The sequence below is a fragment of the Narcine bancroftii genome, chromosome 5, assembly GCF_036971445.1.
Source record: "Narcine bancroftii isolate sNarBan1 chromosome 5, sNarBan1.hap1, whole genome shotgun sequence".
Classification (NCBI taxonomy): Eukaryota; Metazoa; Chordata; class Chondrichthyes; order Torpediniformes; family Narcinidae; genus Narcine; species Narcine bancroftii.
Genome location: NC_091473.1, coordinates 190,199,391 through 190,221,375, shown reverse-complemented (window position 1 = coordinate 190,221,375; position 21,985 = coordinate 190,199,391). Strand labels below are relative to the sequence as shown.

At 51.7% G+C, this 21,985-nt stretch overlaps 1 protein-coding gene across 6 annotated transcripts in view; it reads right to left on the bottom strand.

Moving 5' to 3' along the window:
- The window catches only part of LOC138764428 (solute carrier family 25 member 44-like), a 198,276-nt gene that overhangs the window by 136,782 nt on the left and 39,509 nt on the right, over positions 1-21,985 (bottom strand). For all 6 annotated transcript variants that reach the window (XM_069940346.1, XM_069940348.1, XM_069940350.1 and 3 more), the window contains 5 exons: positions 21,755-21,838; positions 17,470-17,595; positions 12,779-12,863; positions 11,453-11,538; positions 8,926-9,025 (listed from right to left, as the gene is read on the bottom strand). In XM_069940346.1, coding sequence (XP_069796447.1) covers positions 8,926-9,025; positions 11,453-11,538; positions 12,779-12,863; positions 17,470-17,595; positions 21,755-21,838 — 481 coding nt within the window. The remainder of the gene's footprint in view (positions 1-8,925; positions 9,026-11,452; positions 11,539-12,778; positions 12,864-17,469; positions 17,596-21,754; positions 21,839-21,985) is intronic.

Below are 21,985 nucleotides of genomic sequence, written 5' to 3'. Positions count from 1 at the left end.
TGGTCTCGTGGTGGTCTAGACCTGCGACTGGTTTGGGCTGCAGACCACCCGGTGTTTGGAAATGGGATCCCGCACCAGCATCAGCTCCTGCAGGACTGCGTAGGTCTCGCACATGACGGGAAATGTGTTGTTCTGAAGGCGTTGGGTCACCACAGTGAGACGGAGAGAACAGGGAGAGGATGTCAGGGTCCCAGTCAACTACACACCGGGGCCACGAGGTGCAGAGGAGTGCAGCCCCTTTGGCCCACCCAGATCCATGCTTCCCCCCTCCCATTTACAATGATCCATATATTGCTCTCCTCACACACACATCAAAGTCCCCACCCCCACCCTGGGTTCTACCTGTATGAGGACAGTTTACCGAGGTCAATTAACCCACTGATATAGACCTTATAGGGTGGGGGGGGGGGGGGGTTGTTCAATGCGTTCCCCTGAGGTTACAGGAAGGTGCAAACTCCACACACACTCTCTCTTTCACACACACATATGTGCACGGGTTCACACACACAAACAAGCATGCACAGGCACACAGACATAAACATAAACATTTGCACGCAAATATGCACACAAACACGCCTCACAAACTCTCTCACACACGCATACTCTCACTCACAGACTCATACACAAACATACACACACACGCAAATACACACACACACACACACACACACACACACACACACACACACACACTCACAGAGAGACACACCAACAATTACAGGCACACATAGGGACACATACACACACATGCAGACATAAATGCAGGCACGTAAAGGAACAGAGGGTAGGACACACATCGTGAATGGGAGGGAATGTGGAGGGACAGATGGACCTCGGGGTACAAGGGTAGGACACACACCATGAATGGGAGGGAGGACTGAGGAACAGAGACTGGGATTCCTTAAGCTGACAACTCAGGCAGACGAGGAGGTGGGAAGGTTCTTTGGGATAGTAGTCCTGATTAGTTGGGGTGCGGAATAAAGGCAGGGAGCTGCTGGTCCAACTTTATAAATATGGTGAATCTCCTGTCTCCTTTCCACGTCACCAGAATCACACTCTGCCATTCTCAAGCATGACAAATCTTCATCCTCCCACTTACCCCCACCCCCACTTTGCACACCCCTCACCCCATCCCTTTGACCCTGCTGGTTGCACTCTGAACCCTCCCGTTCCTGGAGGCCCGTGTTTCCCTCATCCCTATTCCCTCACCGCCAGGGGTAGCCGAAGTAGACCGCTGGTGGTCCGTCCATCGGTGCTGGGCCTGCTGTTGCTCTCCTGCTCCCTCAGCGCAGCCAGAAGAGCCTTCAGCCCAGTTTCGGTGATCCGGTTGTCTGCAGCAGGATCAAGACACCTGTGATTTGTGGTGCGAACCCAGGCCAGGTCGGAGGGTATATGGCGGTGGAGAGGGTGGAATATTAGAAATAGAGGGATCTTTCTGGAGGCAAGGGTTGGGAGACAGTGGTGAAGGCACTTGCATAACTCCATGGATGGAGGGGTGATTGGAGGTAAGTCTGGGGCCCAATGGGGATTTGAGGGTATGGAGGTCCAAAAGGGATTGGAGGGTCTGGGGCCCAATGGGGATTTGAGGGTATGGAGGTCCAAAAGGGATTGGAGGGTCTGGGGCCCAATGGGGATTGGAGGGATGTCTGCCCAATGGGGATTTTAGGGTCTGGGGCCCACAAGGGATTGGAGGGAGATCTGGCCCAATGGTGATTGGAGGGTCTGAGGCCCAATGAGGATTGGTGGGATATCTGCGGCCTAATGATAACTCCATGGATGGATTGGGATTAGAGGAAGTTCTGTGGCCTCAAGCAAGTCGACAGGACTACAGCAGGAGGAGATATTACTTGCTGCAGACCATCTGGGCTTATTCCTCTGTGGGCCCTTAGAGACCACAAGAAATAGGAGCAGAAAATGGCCATTTGGCCCATCGAACCAGCTCCTCCATTCAATATCAGGGCTGATCTGATGATGCGCTCATCTCCACCAATCTGCCCTTCTCCCATATCCCTTAATTCCCCAACTCAGTAAAAATCTATCCAACCTTGTCTCAATTCATTTACTGAGGTCACCTCCTCTGCTTCAGTGGGCAGTGAATTACACAGATTCCCCAGCTTCTGGGAAAAGTAGTTCCTCCTTATCTCCATTGTAAATCTATTCCCCTGAATATTGAGGCTATGTCCCCTTGTTCTGGTCTCCCCCACCAATGGAAACAACTTATCTACCTCTATCTTATCTATGCTTTTCATAATTTTATACGTTTCTATAAGATCCCCTCTCATTCTTCTAAATTCCAGTGAGTACAGTCCCAAGCAACTCAATCTCTCCTCACAGGCTAACCACCTCAACCTGGTGACCCCCCTCTGCTCCATCTCCAAAGCCAGTCCATCCTTCCTCAAGTCAGACCAGAACTGCATGCAGTTCTCTAAATGCGGCCTCACCAGGGCCTTGTACAGTTGTAGCAGAACCTCCCTGCTCCTAAATTCAGTCCCTCCAGCAATGAAGGCCAACGTGTGCTGTACTCACAAACCAACCTTTGGCGATTCGTGCACAAGCACTCCCAAGTCCTTCTCCACAGCTGTAATCCCTTGCCATTTAAATAATAATCTGCTCTTTCATTTCTCCTTCCAAAGTGGATACCTTACATTTACCGACATTGTTCTCCATCTGCCAGACTCTTGCCCACTCATAACCTATCTATATTCCTCTGCAGTCTCTCCAAATCCTCGACACAATTTGCTTCCTCCTGTTCCTTCACAGTGCATACCTGATGTCTATGAACCTATTCAAAAACATATGGGAAGGGTAATTGGGAGAATTTGCGTGACATGGGCTTGTGGGTTGAAAGGACCTGTTACTGAATATAAAAATACTCTACAACAGTCTAGCCCTTCTCTACCTCAAAACCATCACCCTCAAATATTCTTCCAACCAGAGTCTTTCGAACATCCCTATTGAACCAGCCTCCTCCACCAATGCATTCCAGGCACCCACCACTCTGTGTAAAGAAAACATCCCCCCTAAACATTCCTCCCCTCACCTTACACAGATATTGCCTAGTATTTGCTACTGTCACCCCGGGATTAAGGTGTTGGCTGTCCCCCCTATCTACACCCCTCATAATCTGTAAAGTCATCTCTCATCCTCCGTCACTCCAAATAGAAAGGCTCCTGGCTTTGATCAACTAACTCCACGGATTCTCCAATCCTGGTAAATCTCTGTGGCTCCCCTTAACTTTCCCTCGATAGATGTCCTCTGGTATTGGCCACTACGGCCCTGGCAGGAAGGCACTCACTGACCACCCTATCCACACCTTTATTGTCACCCTCTCATCCTTCGTTACTCCAAAGAGCAAAGCCCTGGCTCTGTCGACCTTAGAACCTAGAACATCGTCAAGTTCATTGTCATTTGATTGCACAAGTACAACCCGACGAAACTGCGTTCTCCGGTCCTCAGTGCAAAACACACTGACGCACCACCATCTGGTGTGTTTTGCACCATGTACAAACACAGAAATCTACAGCATAGTACAGGCCCTTCACCCCATAGTGCTGTGCCGACCCAATAACCTCCTCTAACTGCTTAGATTTTCCCCACTGCATAACCCTCCATTTTTCTTAGTTACATGTCCCTATCTAATAACCTCTTAAAAGATCGTATGGTAGCAGCCTCCACCCCCATTGCCGGCAGCACATTCCATGCACCCCCACTCTCTGTGTGGAAAAACGTACATCCCCCCCCACCCCCGTACTTACTCTCAAGCATCTTAAAAGTATGCCCTCACGGGCTAGCCATTTCAGCCCCTGGGGGAAAAGCCTCTGGCTGTCTACACGATCAATGGCTTTCGTCATAGAACACTACTGCACAGTACAGGCCCATTGGTCCATCCATGTTGAGCCAAACTATATATTACTTAAAAGTACAAAACCCTCCTCTACCCTGTAGACCTTTATTTGTCTTCCATCCACGTGCCTGTCTAAGGCTTTTAAATACCTCTAATGTTTCAGCTTCCACCACCATCACTGGAAAAACATTCCAGACACCCCAATCTGTGTAAAAAACTTACCCCTGATGTCTTCCCTAAACTTCCCTCCCTTCACTTTGTACAGATGTCCTCTGGTGTTTGTTGTTCCTGCCCTGGGGAAATGGCGCTGGCCGTCCACCTTATCTGCACCTCTCTGAATCTTGTCAACCTCTATTAAGTCTCCTCTCGTCCTTCTTCGTTCCAAAGAGAAAAGTCCCAGCTCTGCTAACCTTATTTTCCAATCCAGGCGACATCCTGGTGAATCCTCTCTGCACCCTCTCCATCCCTTCCACATCCTTCTTACAATGGGGTGACCAGAACTGAGCACGGTACTCTCAGTGTGGTCTCACCAGGATTTGTAGAGTTGCCACACGACCTCATGACTCCTGAACTCAATCCCCCTATTAATGAAGCCTAACATAGGTCTTCTTAACTATCCTATCAACCTCCCCGGAAACCTTGAGGGATGTACAGATTTGGACCCCAAGGTCCCTCTGTTCCTCCACAACCATTCACCCTGTGCTCACCCTTCTGGTTTGTCCTTCCAAAATGCATCACCTCACACTTATCTGGATTGAACTCCATCCGCCACTTTTCCACCCAACTCTGCATCCTGTCTATATCTTCTTGTGACCTTTGACAACCTTCAGCACCATCCACAACCACCTTTGTGACATCTGCAAACTTACTGACCTGTCTTCTTCATCCAGGCCATTTATTAAAACCACAAAAGAGCAAGGGTCCCAGATCTTGCGGCCGCTCCACTAGTCATCGACCTCCAGGCGGAATACATTCCCTCCATTACTATCCGTTTTCTACATGCAAGCCCATAAGGTCTACCTCTATCACGCCTCATCCTCCATTGCTCGAAGGAGAAAAGGCCAAGTTCTCTCAGAAGCCGTGCTCTCCAATCCTCGCAGCATCCTTGTGAATCTCCTCTGCACCCTCTCTATAGCCTCCACATCCTCCCTCGAGTGAGGTGAATAGAATGGAACACAATATTCCAGATGGGGTCTAACCTAGGCTTTGTGTAGCTGTAACACTGACCTGCTTCATGAGACATGTTCTTCAATCCAGGCAGCGTCCTGGTAAATCCCCTCTGTTCTTTCTGCATGAAAAATGAAGCATCTCCCCAAAACTTCCTTTGAACAGGTGTCCCCTGGGAGAAAGGAGCTGGCTGTCCACTCTATCTCTGCCTCTTGTGATCTTGTTTGCTTTGAGAGGTGTCATGGAGCCCCCCCCCCACCCACATCGAGGGGGAGCGCCTTCATCATGTTGACTGTGGTGGCTGAAGGGGGGTGGGACCTTGCCTCCGCTTTCTTCATGGGTGGTTCAGGAGGGGCAGGCAGTGGTGGTCTTGACAGGGACCCAAAACATCTTCAGAAAATCTAAATGGTAATTTTGTGCCCCAATTCCACGCCGACGCATCCATCCATGGCTTCATGCACTGCCAAACTGAGGCTACCCACACATTGGAGGAACACATCTAATATTCTAGCAAGACAGGCATGTCTGGACCCCAAGTGTTGCCTACGTTGAGTCACCAGGGTGCCACCTCTGGTGATTCGTCAATGGCAACGGGCCCCAGGGTGAGGCCGCTGCAGGTTTCGCCAGCACTTTTGTGCATTGAACGACAATTACTATGTCTGCAGACTTTCTTGTTTAACTTAAACAAGTATAGCCAGTGGCTATACTTCATTAGGAGTTTGAGGAGATTTGGTGCGTCACCAAAGACTCTTGCAAATTCCCACAGGTGGACCTTGGGGAATGTTCTGACCAGTTGCATCTCTGCCTGGTACAGAGGTGCCAATGCACAGGGCAGGGAAAGACCACAGAGGGTTGTGAACGGCCTGTGTCATCACGGGCATCAGTCCACTCCATCGAGGACATCTACAAGAGGTGGTGTCTTGAGAAAGCAGCCTCTACCCTCAAGGACCCCCCACTGCCCAGGCAGCGCCCTCTTCACTCTGCTACCATCAGGGAAGGAGGCTCAGCAGCCTGAAGACGAGCGCCTAGCGGCACAAGGGCGGCTCCTTCCCCCTCCGCTAACGGATTTCTGAACGGATGGTGAAGCACAGACACCGCCTCTTGTTCTCTTCTTTTATACTCATCTATTTAATTTAAATATTTGCACTTGTGACGCATGTTCATGATCAATAAATTCTGATCCTGATCCTTCTTAGACCTCCCGATTTGGAGGAAAACAGAGAGGAATAAAACATGCAAGTCTGCAGTCGCCGTGATTGAAGTAAAAACCTCAAGGCTGGAGAAACTCAGCAGGTCACTCGTGGCTACTTTATATAGGAAAGAAAATGATCTATAACCAACATTTTGAGTCTGAGACCATATAACAATTACAGCACAGAAACAGGCCAATTTGGCTCTTCTAGTCCATGCCGAACGTTTTTATCCACTGACCTACACTCGACCTATAACCCTCTGTGCTGATACACCACAGAGCGATCTCTGTACCTGTAGGAAGACCACTGGAAGACAGACCACACCTGCTGGCTGTCAATCCGCAGAACTGAGTGGACCCAAAGGGGGCTAACTCCACCCAGCTGGCTGTCAATTGCCCAACCAGGATATAGTCCTGAGCCAGCCTATCCTGAGCCAGTCACTCGGGAGCCACCATTAGTGTAGCAGAGACTTTTAGCCAAATAAAGCCTGTGGTGCAGTCTTCAAGTTTGTGTCCACTCACTGCTGCTGCAGGGCATCACATCCTCCATTCCTTTCCTGTCCATATATATGTCCAACTTCTCCTTAAATACTAATATCGGGCCTGCCTCGTCCACCGCTTAAGAAGTCCCCCCCTCAAGTTTCCTCTAAACTTTTGCCCCCCCATTTCTCAGCTCATGTCCTCTCATTTGCATCTCCCCCTTTCTTAAAGGAAAAAGCCTCTCCACGTCCACTCTTATCTATAACCCTTGTGATGGAATATTTGGGAATATTTTTGGGAGATAAATTGGTAAAAAATAGAATAGGTTACATACACACACTTTAAAACAGATCTTATTTGAAATATTGGAGAATTCATATCCACAATACTTTGAAGAGGAACTGTGAGGAATGCTGTGCACATTTCACAAGTAGGTGCTAATTGAAATGATGTCATGAAGTGAATGGACTATTGTCTTGGAAGAACAGCCAGAGCCAGGTTGTCTGTTTTGGACCTTTTTGCAAGGCTTTTAACCTCTGCAAAGTGCTCACTCAGAGGTCATTGAGAGATTATTCTTTACATAAAACAACAGAGGGACCAGAAGACTAACTCCTATTGTTTGCTGGAGAAGGTCAGAGAGTCTTGGACTGTGTGCAACACAGAAAGTTGTAAAAAGCCCGGAGAAGCTTGTTGGAACTGAAACAGAAGCTCCAGAGTGGAGGATGGTTGGAAGTGCTATCTGTATGATGTTTCACTTGGAATAAGTGGAACAGAAAGGAACTTTGTGGTAGCCTGAAAGAAAGAGGTTATCATCTGGAGAACCCTGATGGGGCAAGTTTCATCAGCAAGACATTGAGGTAACTAATGGTGGTACCTCAGTTGTGGAAATCCTGGAACTACACATCTCTCTCTGCAAACCTACAAGAACCTTCCTGAGTGGTAACCATTTACCTTTCAAGCACCAAAGCCTGGTGAACTTTATACATGTTAAATTCTGTGCACAGTATAAGAATTGCCTGCAACCAGAGAACTTGGAAGGAGAAGTGAGATTGAACTGTGAACCAAAAAAAATTTTCTTAAATTTACACCCACATTTCATACACGTGCGCTTAGAATTAGAAGGGGGTTAAGTTGGGTTAGTTAATTTAATAGTGATAAATTAAAGTTTGATCCTGTTTCATGTTTAAAGATAATTAAAAACAACTTTTGTTTAAGTATCCATTTGTCGTGGTGAATATCTATTGCTTCTGGGTTTTGGGGTCCTTTGGGCTCGTAACATTCTAATAATATCAAATCCCCTCTCAACCTTCTACACTCCAAAGAATAACTTATTGAACCTTCCCCTATAACTTGGACCTTGTAACCCCGGGCAACGTTCTGGTCAATCTTCTCTGCGTTCTCTCCAATTTGTCATGGTGTGAGCAAAATATAGGCGGGTGCCTGAACCAAATGGTGAGGAGGGAGGGGTAGGAGGTGGATGAGGGAGGGAGGGAGGGCACAAAAGAAAACAGTGGGGAGGTTGGATTGCTCCTGGGAAGTCAATGAAATAGGGATTACAGCGCCAGTGGGTTCGAATCCCACGCTTGTATGTTCTCTCCATGGGATTTTCCTGGGAAGCTCCAGTTTCCTCCCACCCTTCAAAATGTATGGGGGTGAAGGGGTTGAAGGTTAATGGGGTGGCACGGGCTCATGGGCCGAAATGGCCTTTTACCGTGCTGTATGTCTGAACCTAAAAAAAATCTGGCTGGAGAGTTCCCAGATGGAATATGAGGGGTTGCTCCTCCAATTGATGGGTGGCCTTGGTTTGGCCGTGCACAAGGCCGTGGAGGGACCTCAGTCACCGGCAGAGCCAACCTCAGGGATAAAGAGGCAGTGGTGGAGGCTTGGACAGTGGGGACAAAAGGATCAAGAGGGAGATGAATGCAAGAAAGATGGAGCATTTGGGGTGTGAGGGTGGATTTACACAGACCGCCACAACATCGTGGGCCAAGGGCCTGTACTGTGCTGGAATGTTCTACGTTCACACAATCTGCTGGAGGGACAAAGTGGTTGGTCTGGAGGCCCAGGGATGGTATTTGTTCTTTTGTGCCGCTCACCCCGCTGTGTTATCTTCTGGCAGATGGTGCTTGGATTCAGATTGCTGCCATCTCCCTTGTGGGACTCGGGTGGGGTGGGGTGGAGGGGAGGGCAGTGGAGGGGATGGATCCATTTCTTGTCAGAGGCAGCACCGAATGTAACTTACACGAGAGGTTCAGGCTCATGAGGCAGGTGTTTCCGGCCAGGTACACCTGGCCATCCCGGTGCTCTGCGGGCTCGAGTAGGGGATGCTGGAGACCTGGCGGCTGGAAGAGAGAGAGAGAGAGGGTCAGGGGGGGAGGAGGAGGAGGAGGAGGAGGAGGAGGAGGCAGAGAGCTGAGTGTGGTTCAGAGATGGGGAGGGGGGTTGAGTGATGGAGGGAGGAGGGGACTGACAGAGGGAGGAAGGAGGGGACTGACAGAGGGAGGAAGGAGGGGACTGACAGAGGGAGGAAGGAGGGGACTGACAGAGGGAGGAAGGAGGGGACTGACAGAGGGAGGAAGGAGGGGACTGACAGAGGGAGGAAGGAGGGGACTGACAGAGGGAGGAAGGAGGGGACTGACAGAGGGAGGAGGGGACTGACAGAGGGAGGAGGGGACTGACAGAGGGAGGAAGGAGGGGACTGACAGGGCGAGGAGGGGACTGACAGAGGGAGGAGGGGACTGACAGAGGGAGGAGGGGACTGACAGAGGGAGGAGGGGACTGACAGAGGGAGGAGGGGACTGACAGAGGGAGGAGGGGACTGACAGAGGGAGGAGGGGACTGACAGAGGGAGGAGGGGACTGACAGAGGGAGGAGGGGACTGACAGAGGGAGGAGGGGACTGACAGAGGGAGGAGGGGACTGACAGAGGGAGGAGGGGACTGACAGAGGGAGGAGGGGACTGACAGAGGGAGGAGGGGACTGACAGAGGGAGGAGGGGACTGACAGAGGGAGGAGGGGACTGACAGAGGGAGGAGGGGACTGACAGAGGGAGGAGGGGACTGACAGAGGGAGGAGGGGACTGACAGAGGGAGGAGGGGACTGACAGAGGGAGGAGGGGACTGACAGAGGGAGGAGGGGACTGACAGAGGGAGGAGGGGACTGACAGAGGGAGGAGGGGACTGACAGAGGGAGGAGGGGACTGACAGAGGGAGGAGGGGACTGACAGAGGGAGGAGGGGACTGACAGAGGGAGGAGGGGACTGACAGAGGGAGGAGGGGACTGACAGAGGGAGGAGGGGACTGACAGAGGGAGGAGGGGACTGACAGAGGGAGGAGGGGACTGACAGAGGGAGGAGGGGACTGACAGAGGGAGGAGGGGACTGACAGAGGGAGGAGGGGACTGACAGAGGGAGGAGGGGACTGACAGAGGGAGGAGGGGACTGACAGAGGGAGGAGGGGACTGACAGAGGGAGGAGGGGACTGACAGAGGGAGGAGGGGACTGACAGAGGGAGGAGGGGACTGACAGAGGGAGGAGGGGACTGACAGAGGGAGGAGGGGACTGACAGAGGGAGGAGGGGACTGACAGAGGGAGGAGGGGACTGACAGAGGGAGGAGGGAACTGACAGAGGGAGGAGGGGACTGACAGAGGGAGGAGGGGACTGACAGAGGGAGGAGGGGACTGACAGAGGGAGGAGGGGACTGACAGAGGGAGGAGGGGACTGACAGAGGGAGGAGGGGACTGACAGAGGGAGGAGGGGACTGACAGAGGGAGGAGGGGAGAGTGATAGAGGGAAGAGGGGTGAGTGAGAGGAAGGGAGAGTGATGGAGAGAGGAGGGTAGAGTGACAGAGAGGGCAGCGATGGACAGGAGAGGCATGGGAAGGGACAGATATTGGCGTTGATGGAGGAGGGGGATGGAATGGAGCAGGAGAGGAGGAATTGAGAAGAGATGCACGAGGGGGTGATGGGATTGAAGGGCAAGGGGGTAGGATGGCGGAGGAGGGGTTGAGGAGAAGGGAAGCAGGAGGATGTGTGAGGGGAGGGGAGGGAGGAGGAGAAGGGGGGAGATGTGTGAGGGAAGGGGAGGAGTAAGGGAGAGCAGGAGAGGGGTTGGAGGAGGAGGGGAGGAAGAGGCAGAGAGCTGAGAGTGGAGGGGACGCTGCGAAGGGGAGAGCCTTGGGAAGAGTCAGATATTGGTGTTGATGGAGGGGGACAGGAAGAGGAATTGGAGATTGGAGGGGAGGGGGAGATGCATAAGGGGATACAGGAGGAGGAGGTGAGGGAGACAAGAAGGTAGGATGAGGAGAGGTAGGAGGGGGTGGAAGGGGAAGAGGAAAATGAGAGGAGGTGGAAGAGGGGCAAGAAATGCGCAGAAGAGGGGAGATGGTGGAGCAGGGGGTTGGGGGAGGACGGGGAGGAAGAGAGAGGCAGGAGAGGGGAAGAGGGTGGAAAAAGTGTGAGGCGAGGAAGATTGGAAGGGGAGGTGGGGAAGAGGAGGGGAGGATGGAGAGCAGGGCTGGGGAGGAGAGGTACAGGAGGAGGATGAGGGGTGGGGGGAGAGAGGAGGATTAGGAGAGGCAGGAGGGAGAGGAAGAATAGGTGGAGGAGGAGGGGGAGCATGGGGATGGGGAGGGAGGGGAGGATGTGAGGGGAAGGTGGAGGTGAGGAGGAGGGGGATGGGGAGTAGGGGGAAGGGTGGTGAGGATGAGGAGGTTTAGGGAGAGGGGATGAGGGGTTGAGGGGGAAAGTGGCAGTACGAGTACACCCCAACCTCGTTCTCTGGTGAGAAGCCATGCTTGTCCTTCGCTGACCGGGTCAACTTGGTCTTGCTCATCCTGATGTCAGCGCTGAAGGATCCTGCAACAATACAAACCCCCCCCCCACTCCGTCACTAATGTCCACACGGAGGGGACCATGGAGGGGAAGCGAAGGGGAGGGGGACAGAGAGGGAACCAGGAAGGGGCAGTGAAGGGGAGGGGGACAGAGTGGGGACCAGGGAGGGGAAGTGAAGGGGATGGGGATGGAGAGGGGATCAGGGAGGGGAAATGATGGGGAGGGGGATGGAGAGGGGATCAGGGAGAGGCAGTGAAGGGTGGAAGGGAGGGTGGATGGACAGGGGGGAGGGGTGGGGGAGTGAAGGGGTGGGACGGTGAAAGATAGAGAGGGGGAGTAAAGGAGAGGGAGGGAGGGCAGACAGAGATTTACTCTATGAGAGTTATTGACAGAGTAAAAGTAGATCGGCGGTGAGATACAATCCAGAGGACTTGGGTTAAGAGTGGAAGGGGAACGGTTTCGGGGGAACATTAGTGGGAATTTCTTCACACAGAGAGCAGTGGGGATGTGGAACGAGCTGAAGTGGTGAATGCAGGCTCAATTTTAATATTTAAGAAGAATTTGGACAGGTACATGGGTGGGAGGGGTATGGAGGGTTATGGACTGGGTGCAGGTCAGTGGGACTGGGCAAAACTAAAATTGGAGGGGCGGAGGAGGCCTGTTTTCTATGCTGTAATTTTCTATGGTTCTAATTGCTGAATCAAAAACTAACAGGCATGGGTTCAGGTGAGAGGGGAGAGATTTAAAGAGGACCCGAGGGGCACCTTCTTTACTCAGAGCCTGGTGGGTGTGAGAAACAAGGGAGGGGTGGAGAGGCAGGACAACTGCACTGTTTAAAGGACATTTGGATGGGTTCTGGAATAGGGAAAATTTCATGGGAGGTAGGCCCAGGTCGTGAATGGGTAGGAGGAAGATAGCAGATAATGGGGACAGTGGGGGGGGGGGGGAGTGATGGAATAGGGAGGGGTAGAGTGTGAGGGGGTTGCAGGGGGTGATGGAGGGGCAAGGGTGGTGTTGGTGATGGAGGGGGAGGGAGAGATTGAGGGGGTGATGAGAGTTGGCGATGGGGGTTGGAGGGAGTGATGGAGGGAGAGGATGGAGGGGCAGGGGATGATGGAGAGGGTGGGGATGACGGCAGCACAAGGAGCTCAGGGAAGGGAGGAGGTGATGGGGGTGGGGCTGAAGAAGGAGAGGGGGTTGGGGCTGATGTGGAGACTCGGGGCTGAGGGCGGGGCAGTGGGAGACGGCCAATACCGAAACTCACCTCGTTTGAACACCCTGCCATCATCTCTCTTCGGCATGGCCTGCGATACAGAAGGAGCCACCTTATCTGGGATTGCCGTCTCTTTCTGCCGGAGAAGGAGGAAGAGAGTGGACGTTATCACAGGTTCAGGAAGAGGGGTCAACCTTCTCCTGCTCTCCCCATCGTCCCACCTTCTCCCTTCAAACCTTCCCTGCCCTGTCCCACTCTCCTCCCACTGTTCCCCTCCCTCAACCCTCCCCTAACTCTTCCATCTCCTCATCTTGTACAAGACCATAAGAGCAGAAGTCGGCCAATCAGCCCAACGGGTCTGCTCTGCTATTTAATCATGAGCTGATCCTTATCACTCTGCCCTACTCCCCGTAACCTTTGATGCCCTGACTAACCAAATACCTGTCAATTTCTGCCTTAAATACACCTGACGACTTCGCTTCCACGAGGCAAAAAGTTCCACACACTCATGACCTTTTGGCTTAAGAAAGTTCTCCGCGTCTCTGTTTTAAATTGATGCCCTTTTATCCTGAAGTTGTGGCCTCTTGCTGTAGGCTCTCCTTTCATGGGAAACAACTTTGTCATGTCTATTCTGTCCAGGCCTTTCAGCGTTCAAAATGACTCTCTAAGGTCCTCTCTCCATCGAGTACAGTCCAAGAGACGACAGTCGTTCCTCACATACTAACCCTTACATTCTGAACTCTCTCCCAACGCCAGGACGTCTTATCTCAAATACAGCGCCAAAAACTGTACCCAGTTCTCCACGTGAGGTCTCACCAGTGCCCTACAGAGACTCTACATCACACCCCTGATCTTGTATCCAATCCCTCTAGAAATGAACGCCAGCAGTGCTTTCGCCTTCCTCACCCCCGACTCAACCTAGAGGTCAACCTTTAGAGGAATCCTGCACCAGGACTCCCAAGACCCTTTTCACCTCCAAATTTTGAATCTTCTCCCCATCTAAATAATAATCTGCCCATCTATTTCTTCCACCAAAGTTTTCGACAAAACACTTCCCAACATTGTATTTATTTCATCTGCCGCCTCCCTGCCCATTCTCCTCATCTATCCAAGTCTCTCTGCCGCCTTTCTGTATCCCCAGTACCACCTCCCTGGCCGTATATTTTGGTGTCATCTGCAAATGTAGCCACAAAAACATCTATTACATTATCCAAATCATTTATTATAGAACATAGAACAATACAGCACAGTGCAGGCCCTTCGGTCTTCTATATTCCTTCCTGAAAAAAATACTAACCCTCTATTTTTCTTCAATCTATAAGTTGAAGAGTTGCTTAAATATAAAATGTAGAACAATACATCACAGTTTAATATAAAAAGAAGCACCCTCAACACCGACCCCTGTGGAACAATACTAGTAACAGGCAACCAACCCAAATAAATCCACGTATTCCCACTCTCTGTTCCCTGCCTATTAACCAACACTCTACCCACACTAGTGTCAGGTCACTCATATGAGTGCTACTGGTACCATGTAATCTAGTACTACCCATCTCATGGCTGGGCGACTAAACCGGCTCTCCCACCAGGCTTGCCTGGCGTGGAGGGTGGGCTAGACACCCTGTGGGCTGAAAAACAAGACCTGTCAAGGGGCGGATGAACCCTCTCGTGGGGGGAAATGCCCGCCCAGCAAATATGTGCCGTGGGCATCCCTTGCATCAAAGCTTAGTCTGACCATTCACTGCAACAGAACAGTTCTCCAGTCTTCTGGAACCATGATCGATTTCTGGAAGATCATCAGGTCATCCCCTCATTCTCCGTCGGTCCAAGGAGAAAAGACCCAAGTTCACTCAATCTATCCTCATGAGGCATGCTCTCCAATCCAGGCCATGTCCACTTGATCAAGTTGACCTTCTTTCCCTTCTCAAACCCATTTTAGACTTTCCTAACCAGGAGAAAAAAAAGACCACAGGCCACGATCTGTGAGTGTACAGATGGCAAGCAGGGGCTCTCGGGTTGGGGGGGGGGGGGGGGAATGCCAATGGCTTTCCGATCACGCCAGGGGTCTAGAACTGAGGTGGGGGGACACCAAGAATGGAGACTCTTGCTGTGGAATGGGGAGGGACCCAGGCATTGGAGGAGGTGGCAAAATACACACATACTCGGCGTCTTCCTTTTCGCGTCTGGACACTGCCATCTCTGAACATGCCTCAACAGGCAAAAGATGCAGCCAGATTTTGGGGGAGGCGAGAACAAACGGGATCGGGCCACCAGGCAGAGTGTAGTGGCCTGCGCCCCCATTGCCTCAAAGAACCTGGAAGGGCACACTGTATGTCAGGGTGCTGTTCTTCCTTTTAGGAGCCCAAACGGTTGAGTGGGGTGTCGCTGACCACTGAGGAGAGAGTGGCTTAGGCCTAACCCTAACCCTAACCCACTGGTCCTCAATTGTCGGGCCAGTCCCAATTGCCCACATTTGGTCGCCATTTTCTAAACCTTTCCTGACCATATACCTGCCTTCTGATCATTGTAATTGTTCCTGTTGCTACCCCTTCCTCCGGCAGCTCGCTCAAGGCATGGACCACCCTCTGAGCGGAAATGTTACCCCTCAGCTTCCTCTTCAATCTCTCCACTCTCACCTTAGACCCTCTAGAACCTAGTGACACCAGTGGAATCAACCTCGAGTGGTTCCCAAACTTCTTCAGGCTGCCGCCCCTTTGGCTCCCAGGCCACATCCACAGCACACCACCCCACCCAACTCCCCCCCCACACCACACGCACACACACACCTGTTTCTTGGTAGTAGCTCAACTGCAAATTTAAAACAACTATGGTTTTTAAGACTGCAACGATGGGAAAATAACGGAAAATGTTATCACAAAGGCTGCCCATATGGTCGTCCGCACTGGGCGCCTTTTTAGACTGAAAGACCCTGAGTGTAACCGTCCCGGGGGGTTTGGATGTGCAGTCGAATGGATGACCAACAACAAATTTTTTTCCGGTACGGTTTATACGCAGGCTTCCCCCCCCCCCAAAAGTCGCAGGAGGCATCCTGCAGGATCAATCGTGGTGCAGGAATGGACTCCAAACTCCTGCACATTTCCTTTTTAGGCCTGCCCATGCAGTGGCAAAATTCCTTGATGGTGCCGTTACGTGCCGGCAGCCTACAAACCACAAGCAACTTGTGTGTCACTGAGCGGCCAGCAGTGGGAGCAGCGTGCATGCCCGCCTGCCGGTTCCTGTTTGTTTCAACAGGACTTTGCGAGGGAGATGTTTTCATTACATTCGTCGCTGTCAGTGTCCTTGGGAAATTAAGGACTTTGCCGACAACCTCTGCTGCCAGAAAACAGCTTTTGGTTCAACTGCATAAAGAAATAACATTGCTCGATTCAGAGCAGCTCCGTGAACAATGACTGCCCCCTTTTTCCTCACCGCCCCGAGGATGGGGTGGGGGGGGGGGGGGTGGTGGTGGGACACCACCACCCACTTTGGGTATGAATGGGGTTGGGGGAAGACTTTTCATCTCATCCATGCTCCTCCTGGTTTATAAACCTCTGTAAGGCCCATCCCCCTTCAACCACCTCCACTCCAGGGTATCCTGACCAACCTCTCTTCTGTCCCAGCTGCCATTTCAACCCTCTTTCCCCGGGAATCAGGCTGGTGAGGACTTATGTTGCGGTAACTGGATCCTGGGTTTCTTCACCCCCAGACCACAATCAGTGAGGATCGGTAAGAACGTCCCATCCACGATCTCCATCAGGAGATCCAATCCAGGCCACCACAGGGCTGCGTTCTTAGCCCCCTGCTCTGCTCACTTTACACCGACGACTGTGTGGCTCTGTATGACAGCAACACCACCTACAAATTCGCTGATGATACCACGGTAGTGGGTTGTATAAAAAGGGGCGTACAGAAGGGAGGTCGAAAACTTGGGCGAATGGTGCACCAACAACAACCTCGCACTCAATATCACCAAAACCAAGGAGCTGATTGTTGACTTCAGGAAAGGAAAGCCAGTGGTGTACAATCCCGTGATCACTGGGGGAACAGAGGTGGACAGGGTGAGCAAATTTAAGTTCTTGGGGGTCACTATCTCAGAGGATCTTTCCCGAAACCAACTCACTAATGGCATCATGAAGAAAGCTCGTCGGAGCCTCTAATTTCCTCAGGAGTTTGACTGACTGGGTGCATCACAGTCTGGTACCCCCGATCATAAAGCCGTGGACACAGCCCAGGAACATCACGGGCAAAACCCTCCCCCACCATTGAGAACATCTACAGGGAATGCTGTCGTCGGAGAGCAGCAGCGATCATCGAGGACCCCCACCACCCAGTACATGCTCTGCTCTTGCTGCTGCCGTCAGGAAAGAGGTATCGGTGCCATAAGACTCGCACCACCAGGTTCAGGAATGGCTGCTACCCCCTCCACCATCAGACTCCTCAACAACAAACTCAGTCAGGAACTCGTTTACGGACACTTACTTTGCACATTATTTAGTTCTGATTTTTATCTGTGTTACACAGTTTGTTTACATTTCTCTCTTTTGCATATGTATCATTTTTCTTGAGTGCAGTTACCAATAAGTAGAAATTCTGCCTGCCCCACAGAGAAAAGAATCTCAGGGCTGAATGTCATGTGTGGACTCTGACAATAAATCGGAACATTTTTTTATATCTCATTGAATGGGGGTGCAGGCAAGACGGGCTGAGTGGCCGACCCCTGCTCCAGTTCCTGACGTTCTTACCTTATCCTTCTTCTTGCCGGTAGCCTTGCCACTCTTCTGCGACTTGTCCAACCTGTCAAGGGCGGTGGAACTGCCTAACTGGCTACTCCGCTCACTCTTCGACTCTGCCCGTCGACGTACGGAGGACTGCAGTGCGAGACAAAAGAGGAACGTGTCAGTGGTGCCCAGCCGCGGGTAGCCTAGTGGCTCAGCAGGAAAGGCCGCAGCTTCCTGGCGCCGGAGACCTGGGCTCGACCACCGCCTCCCCATGTGGAATGGGAATCTGGTTCTGCCGCCGCCATCCTGTCATCAAGCAACATTGGAACCTCTTCCCTAACCCTAACTCAACCTCTATCCCCTCTTCTCCATGTCTGCATGGGTTTCCTCCCACCCTTAAGTAGCATGTGGAAGTTACAGATCAGTGGTTCTCAACCTTTTTCTTTCCACTCACATCCCACTTTAAGTAATCCCTAGGCCATTGGTGCTCTGTGATGAGTAAGGGATTGCTTAAGGTGGGATGCGAGTGGGAAGGGAAGGTTGAGAACCACTGCTCTAGACCCAGTTGTTATTGAAATATTTTGCTTGAGAAAAATGGTCACTGGCCCATTTCCTTTGGAGTCCTGAAACCGTGCACATAACAAGTCAATTAGGGACGATTAAAACAGTGGGTTTTCAAACATTTTCTTTCCACTCACATCCCACCTTAAGCAATCGCTTACTAATCACAGAGCACAGCTGGCCTAGGGATTGCTTAAGGTGGGATGTGAGTGAAAAGAAAAAGTTTGAAAACCACTGTTGTAGATCAATTGGGTATAACTGGGTGGTACAGAATCATGGGCTGAAAGGGCCTGTTATCGTGCTGTATATCTAAATTTTTTAAAATTAAATTTAAAAAATTTAAATTAAATTTATAGATGTGATTATTGTGTGTGTGTGTGTGTGTGTGTGGGTATGTCTGTGAGTGTGTATGAGTATGTATCTGCATGGGTGTGTGCGCGGGCGTGCATGCACCGTTGTCCGGAGACCATGAACTTGATTTTCCGACTGTCTACCATGTCGACGTCTTCCAAAGCTTTAGGACTGCCTGTCGGGGAACCAGGGGCAAGGAAGACTGAGTGGTCTTGGTTCCCTGATCCTGGGTCCTGTCTGGTTCATGGACTTCGGAGGGGCCACAGCTCCCACAATGGCTGGTGACCATGACCAAAGCTGCCTCCCAACACTCCTCGAATGTGGAAGGAGGAGGTGGGTAGTCAAACTACTACCTCTGCATTCAGTTCTGGGCACCTCATTACAGGGAGGATGCTTTGGAGTGAGTGCAGAGACCAGAAGACATGGAAACAGAAATTGGCTATTCAGCCCATTGAGTCTGCCCTGCCATTTAATCATGAGCTAATCCATTTTCCCATCCAGCCCCACTGCCCGGCCTTCTCCCATAACCTTTGATGCCCCGCCTTAAATACACCCAATGAGCTGCCCTCCACAACCACCTGTGGCAACTAATTCCACAAAGTTTACTACCATTTACCAGGATGTTGCCTGGATTGGAGAATGTGTCACATAAACCAAGGTTACCAGAGCTAGGGCTCTTTGGAGCAAAGAAGTACGAGAGGTGACTTTGTTAGAAGATTAAGAGGACTTAGATAGGGTGGACAGCCAGCACCTTTTGTCCTGGGGTGACAATGGCAAATATCAGAGGACACCTGTATAAGGTTAGGGGAGTCATTGGGGACAACATGCTCATGGCCAAGGTGGAGAAGGCCAGGAAGCTGCTATTGAAGGGACAAAGTGGGCTGATGGGCCTGTTCCTGTACTTGGCCACTTTCCATCTCAGAAATGGGGAGGGGGAGGGGCCACCTATTTCAGACAGAGAGGAAGATGACGTGGAGAGGTATCATTCTTTGGACAAGGCGCCACAAGATGCGAGCCCATGGAACGACAGAAGGGATACTAGTGCGGGGAGACCATTGGTCTGATCGGCAAGAAACAGAGAGTGGGAATAAAGGGGACCCTATTCTGGGTGGCTACCGGTTGCCAGCAGTGCTCACAGGCGTCAGTGGTGGGGCCACTTCTCTTTATGTTGTATAGAAATTATTTGGATTATGAAATAGAGGGGCTTGTGGCTGAACTTTCAGGTGATACCAAAATAGATGGTCAGGGAGGTGGTGCTGGGAAGTGTTCGGTCATGCACTTTTGGGGAGAAAATTCAAAATGCCGAGGTGCAAAGGGTCTTGGGAGTCCTTGTGCAGGATCCCCACCTCCAGGGTGAGTCGGTAGTGGAGAAGGCAAATGCAATCTTGCCGTTCATTTCTAGAGGGATAGCAAACAAGAGCAGGGATTTAATGTTGAGACTCTATAAAGCACTGGTGAGACTTCACGTGGAGACCGTGTTCAGTTTTGGCCACATTATTTAAGAAAATATGGCATTGGAGAGGGTTCAGAGAAGATTTACTCAAATGACACCAGGAATGAAAGGGTTAGTATGTGAGGAACAATTGTCAGGTCTTGGACTGTACTCGCTTGGGTACAGAAAGATGAGGGGGAACCTCATACAGACATTTCGAATGCTGAGAGGCCTGGACAGAGTAGATGTGGTGAGGATGTTTCCCCTGGGAGGGGAGTTTCGGACAAGAGGCCACAATAAAAGGGCATCAATTTAAAACAGAGATGCAGAAACATTTATTTCGTCAGAGGTTGCAAGACTGTGGAACCTGTTGCCACAGGTGGCTGAGGAAGCGAGGTCGTTGGGAATATTTAAGGCAGAAATTGACGGGTATTTGACTAGTCAGGGTATCGAGGGTTACTGTGAGAAAGCTGGGGAGTGGGGTTGAGTGGGTGAATGGATCAGCTCATGATTAGAATGGCGGAGCAGTCTCGATGGGCCGATTGGCCTACCTTGCTCCTAGATCTTGTGAGGGGGGAGGGGGGGGGAGAGGCGGGTAGGGTTGAGGAAGGCTGCGGAGAGACTTGGCAGACCAGAACACAGTGCAGGGTCATGGGTGGTTTACTAAATGGGGCCCGAGTTCAGCGAGCGAAGGTCCAAGGGGCCGTGGGAGTCTGTGATGCAGGGTTATCAAAAGGTTGAGGCGGCAGTGAGTAAAACACGGAGGTCCGCAGACACTACTGTGACCGCAGCCAAGACACAGAAGTGCTGGAGATGCTCAGCCATCCTCGCCGACACATCTGGCCATGGGCCAGACTGAGACCACCCGCAAATGGGAGGATCAGTGCCTCATATTCTGTCCGGGCACCCTCCAACCGGGAGGCATCAACATCGACTTCTCCAGCTCTCCCCACCCCAATCTTATTCCCCTTGTCCTCTCTCTCTCATGGGCAGTGAGAATGCTGAACGACGGAATGAACTGCTCATACTGACCCTTTAGTCAATATTTATTTATTTGTACATATTCCCTTGTCTGTTTGCATGGCTTGTATGTTTCTGCACTGAGGACCGGAGAACGGTGTTCCGTCGGGTTGTACCTCCGCAATCGGATAACAAAAAAAACTTGAACTGAACTAACCAGGCACTCTGCCTTCACCACCTTCCTAAGGGTTTCACTTCAGTTCTTGACTGGTAAGAGGGCGTCAGAGATGGTAAGGGGCAAAGGCAGAAGTGTGGGGTTATACGTCAGCCATGGTCTGCGCAGTGGAGCAGGCTCGACGGGCTGAATGGCCTAATTCCGCTCCTGCCTCGTCGCTCAGCGAGAGACGTGGGCCCTCGGAACTTTCTCTTTCTCTCCCAGCGGACTCCATGCTGACAGGGTGGGGGGGGGGGGGGGGGATGGGGAGCGCCGAGAGAGGAAGGGCAATGTAGGGCCGAGGGCGAGGAAGTGTCTGATCACTCAGGAAAGTTTGAAAAGTTAGCGCCACGCTGTTACAGCGCCAATGACCAGCGCTGTCTGTGAGGCGTCTGTACGTTCTCCCCGTGTCTGTGTGTGTTTTCCTCCTGGTGCTCCAGCTTCCTCCCGCCCTTCAAAAATGTACAGGGGGTTGGAGGTTAATTGGGCGTAATTTGGGTGGCGTGAACTCGTGGGCCGGAAAGGCCCGTTACCCAGCTGTATGTCTAAATTTAGTTATTTCTTAATTTTAAAAAAAGGTTTGCAGTCAGAAAATTGCCTCCCACCCCCAGAGGAAGGGGTTTAGAATTGGGAACGCACCTCAAGAGGGGGGAGACAGAGAATCTCCGTGACATTTCAGGGTTATTGGGACAAGTCCTTGAATCACCGGGGTGGGAATGAGACAGCATGAAGGTATTCTGGGAATGGCCGGGTTGGGGAGCTGGAGGTTGAGGGGAGAAATCAAGCCTCACCGATGGCTGCCTCTCCTGAGTGGACAACTGAAGAAGTCGCTGCTCCACGATCTCCTCGTGGGTCAGTGCGAATGGACTCAGCACCTGATCGGAGAGATGGCAGGTCACCAAGTGCTGGATGTTGAGTCGGAGGGAGATAGCTTCCCCCCCCCCCCTCTCCACTGCGCACATCCCAGTCGCCCAGCCCCTCAAACCACCCCCCCTCTCCCCCACCCAAGGCACAGCCTAGCC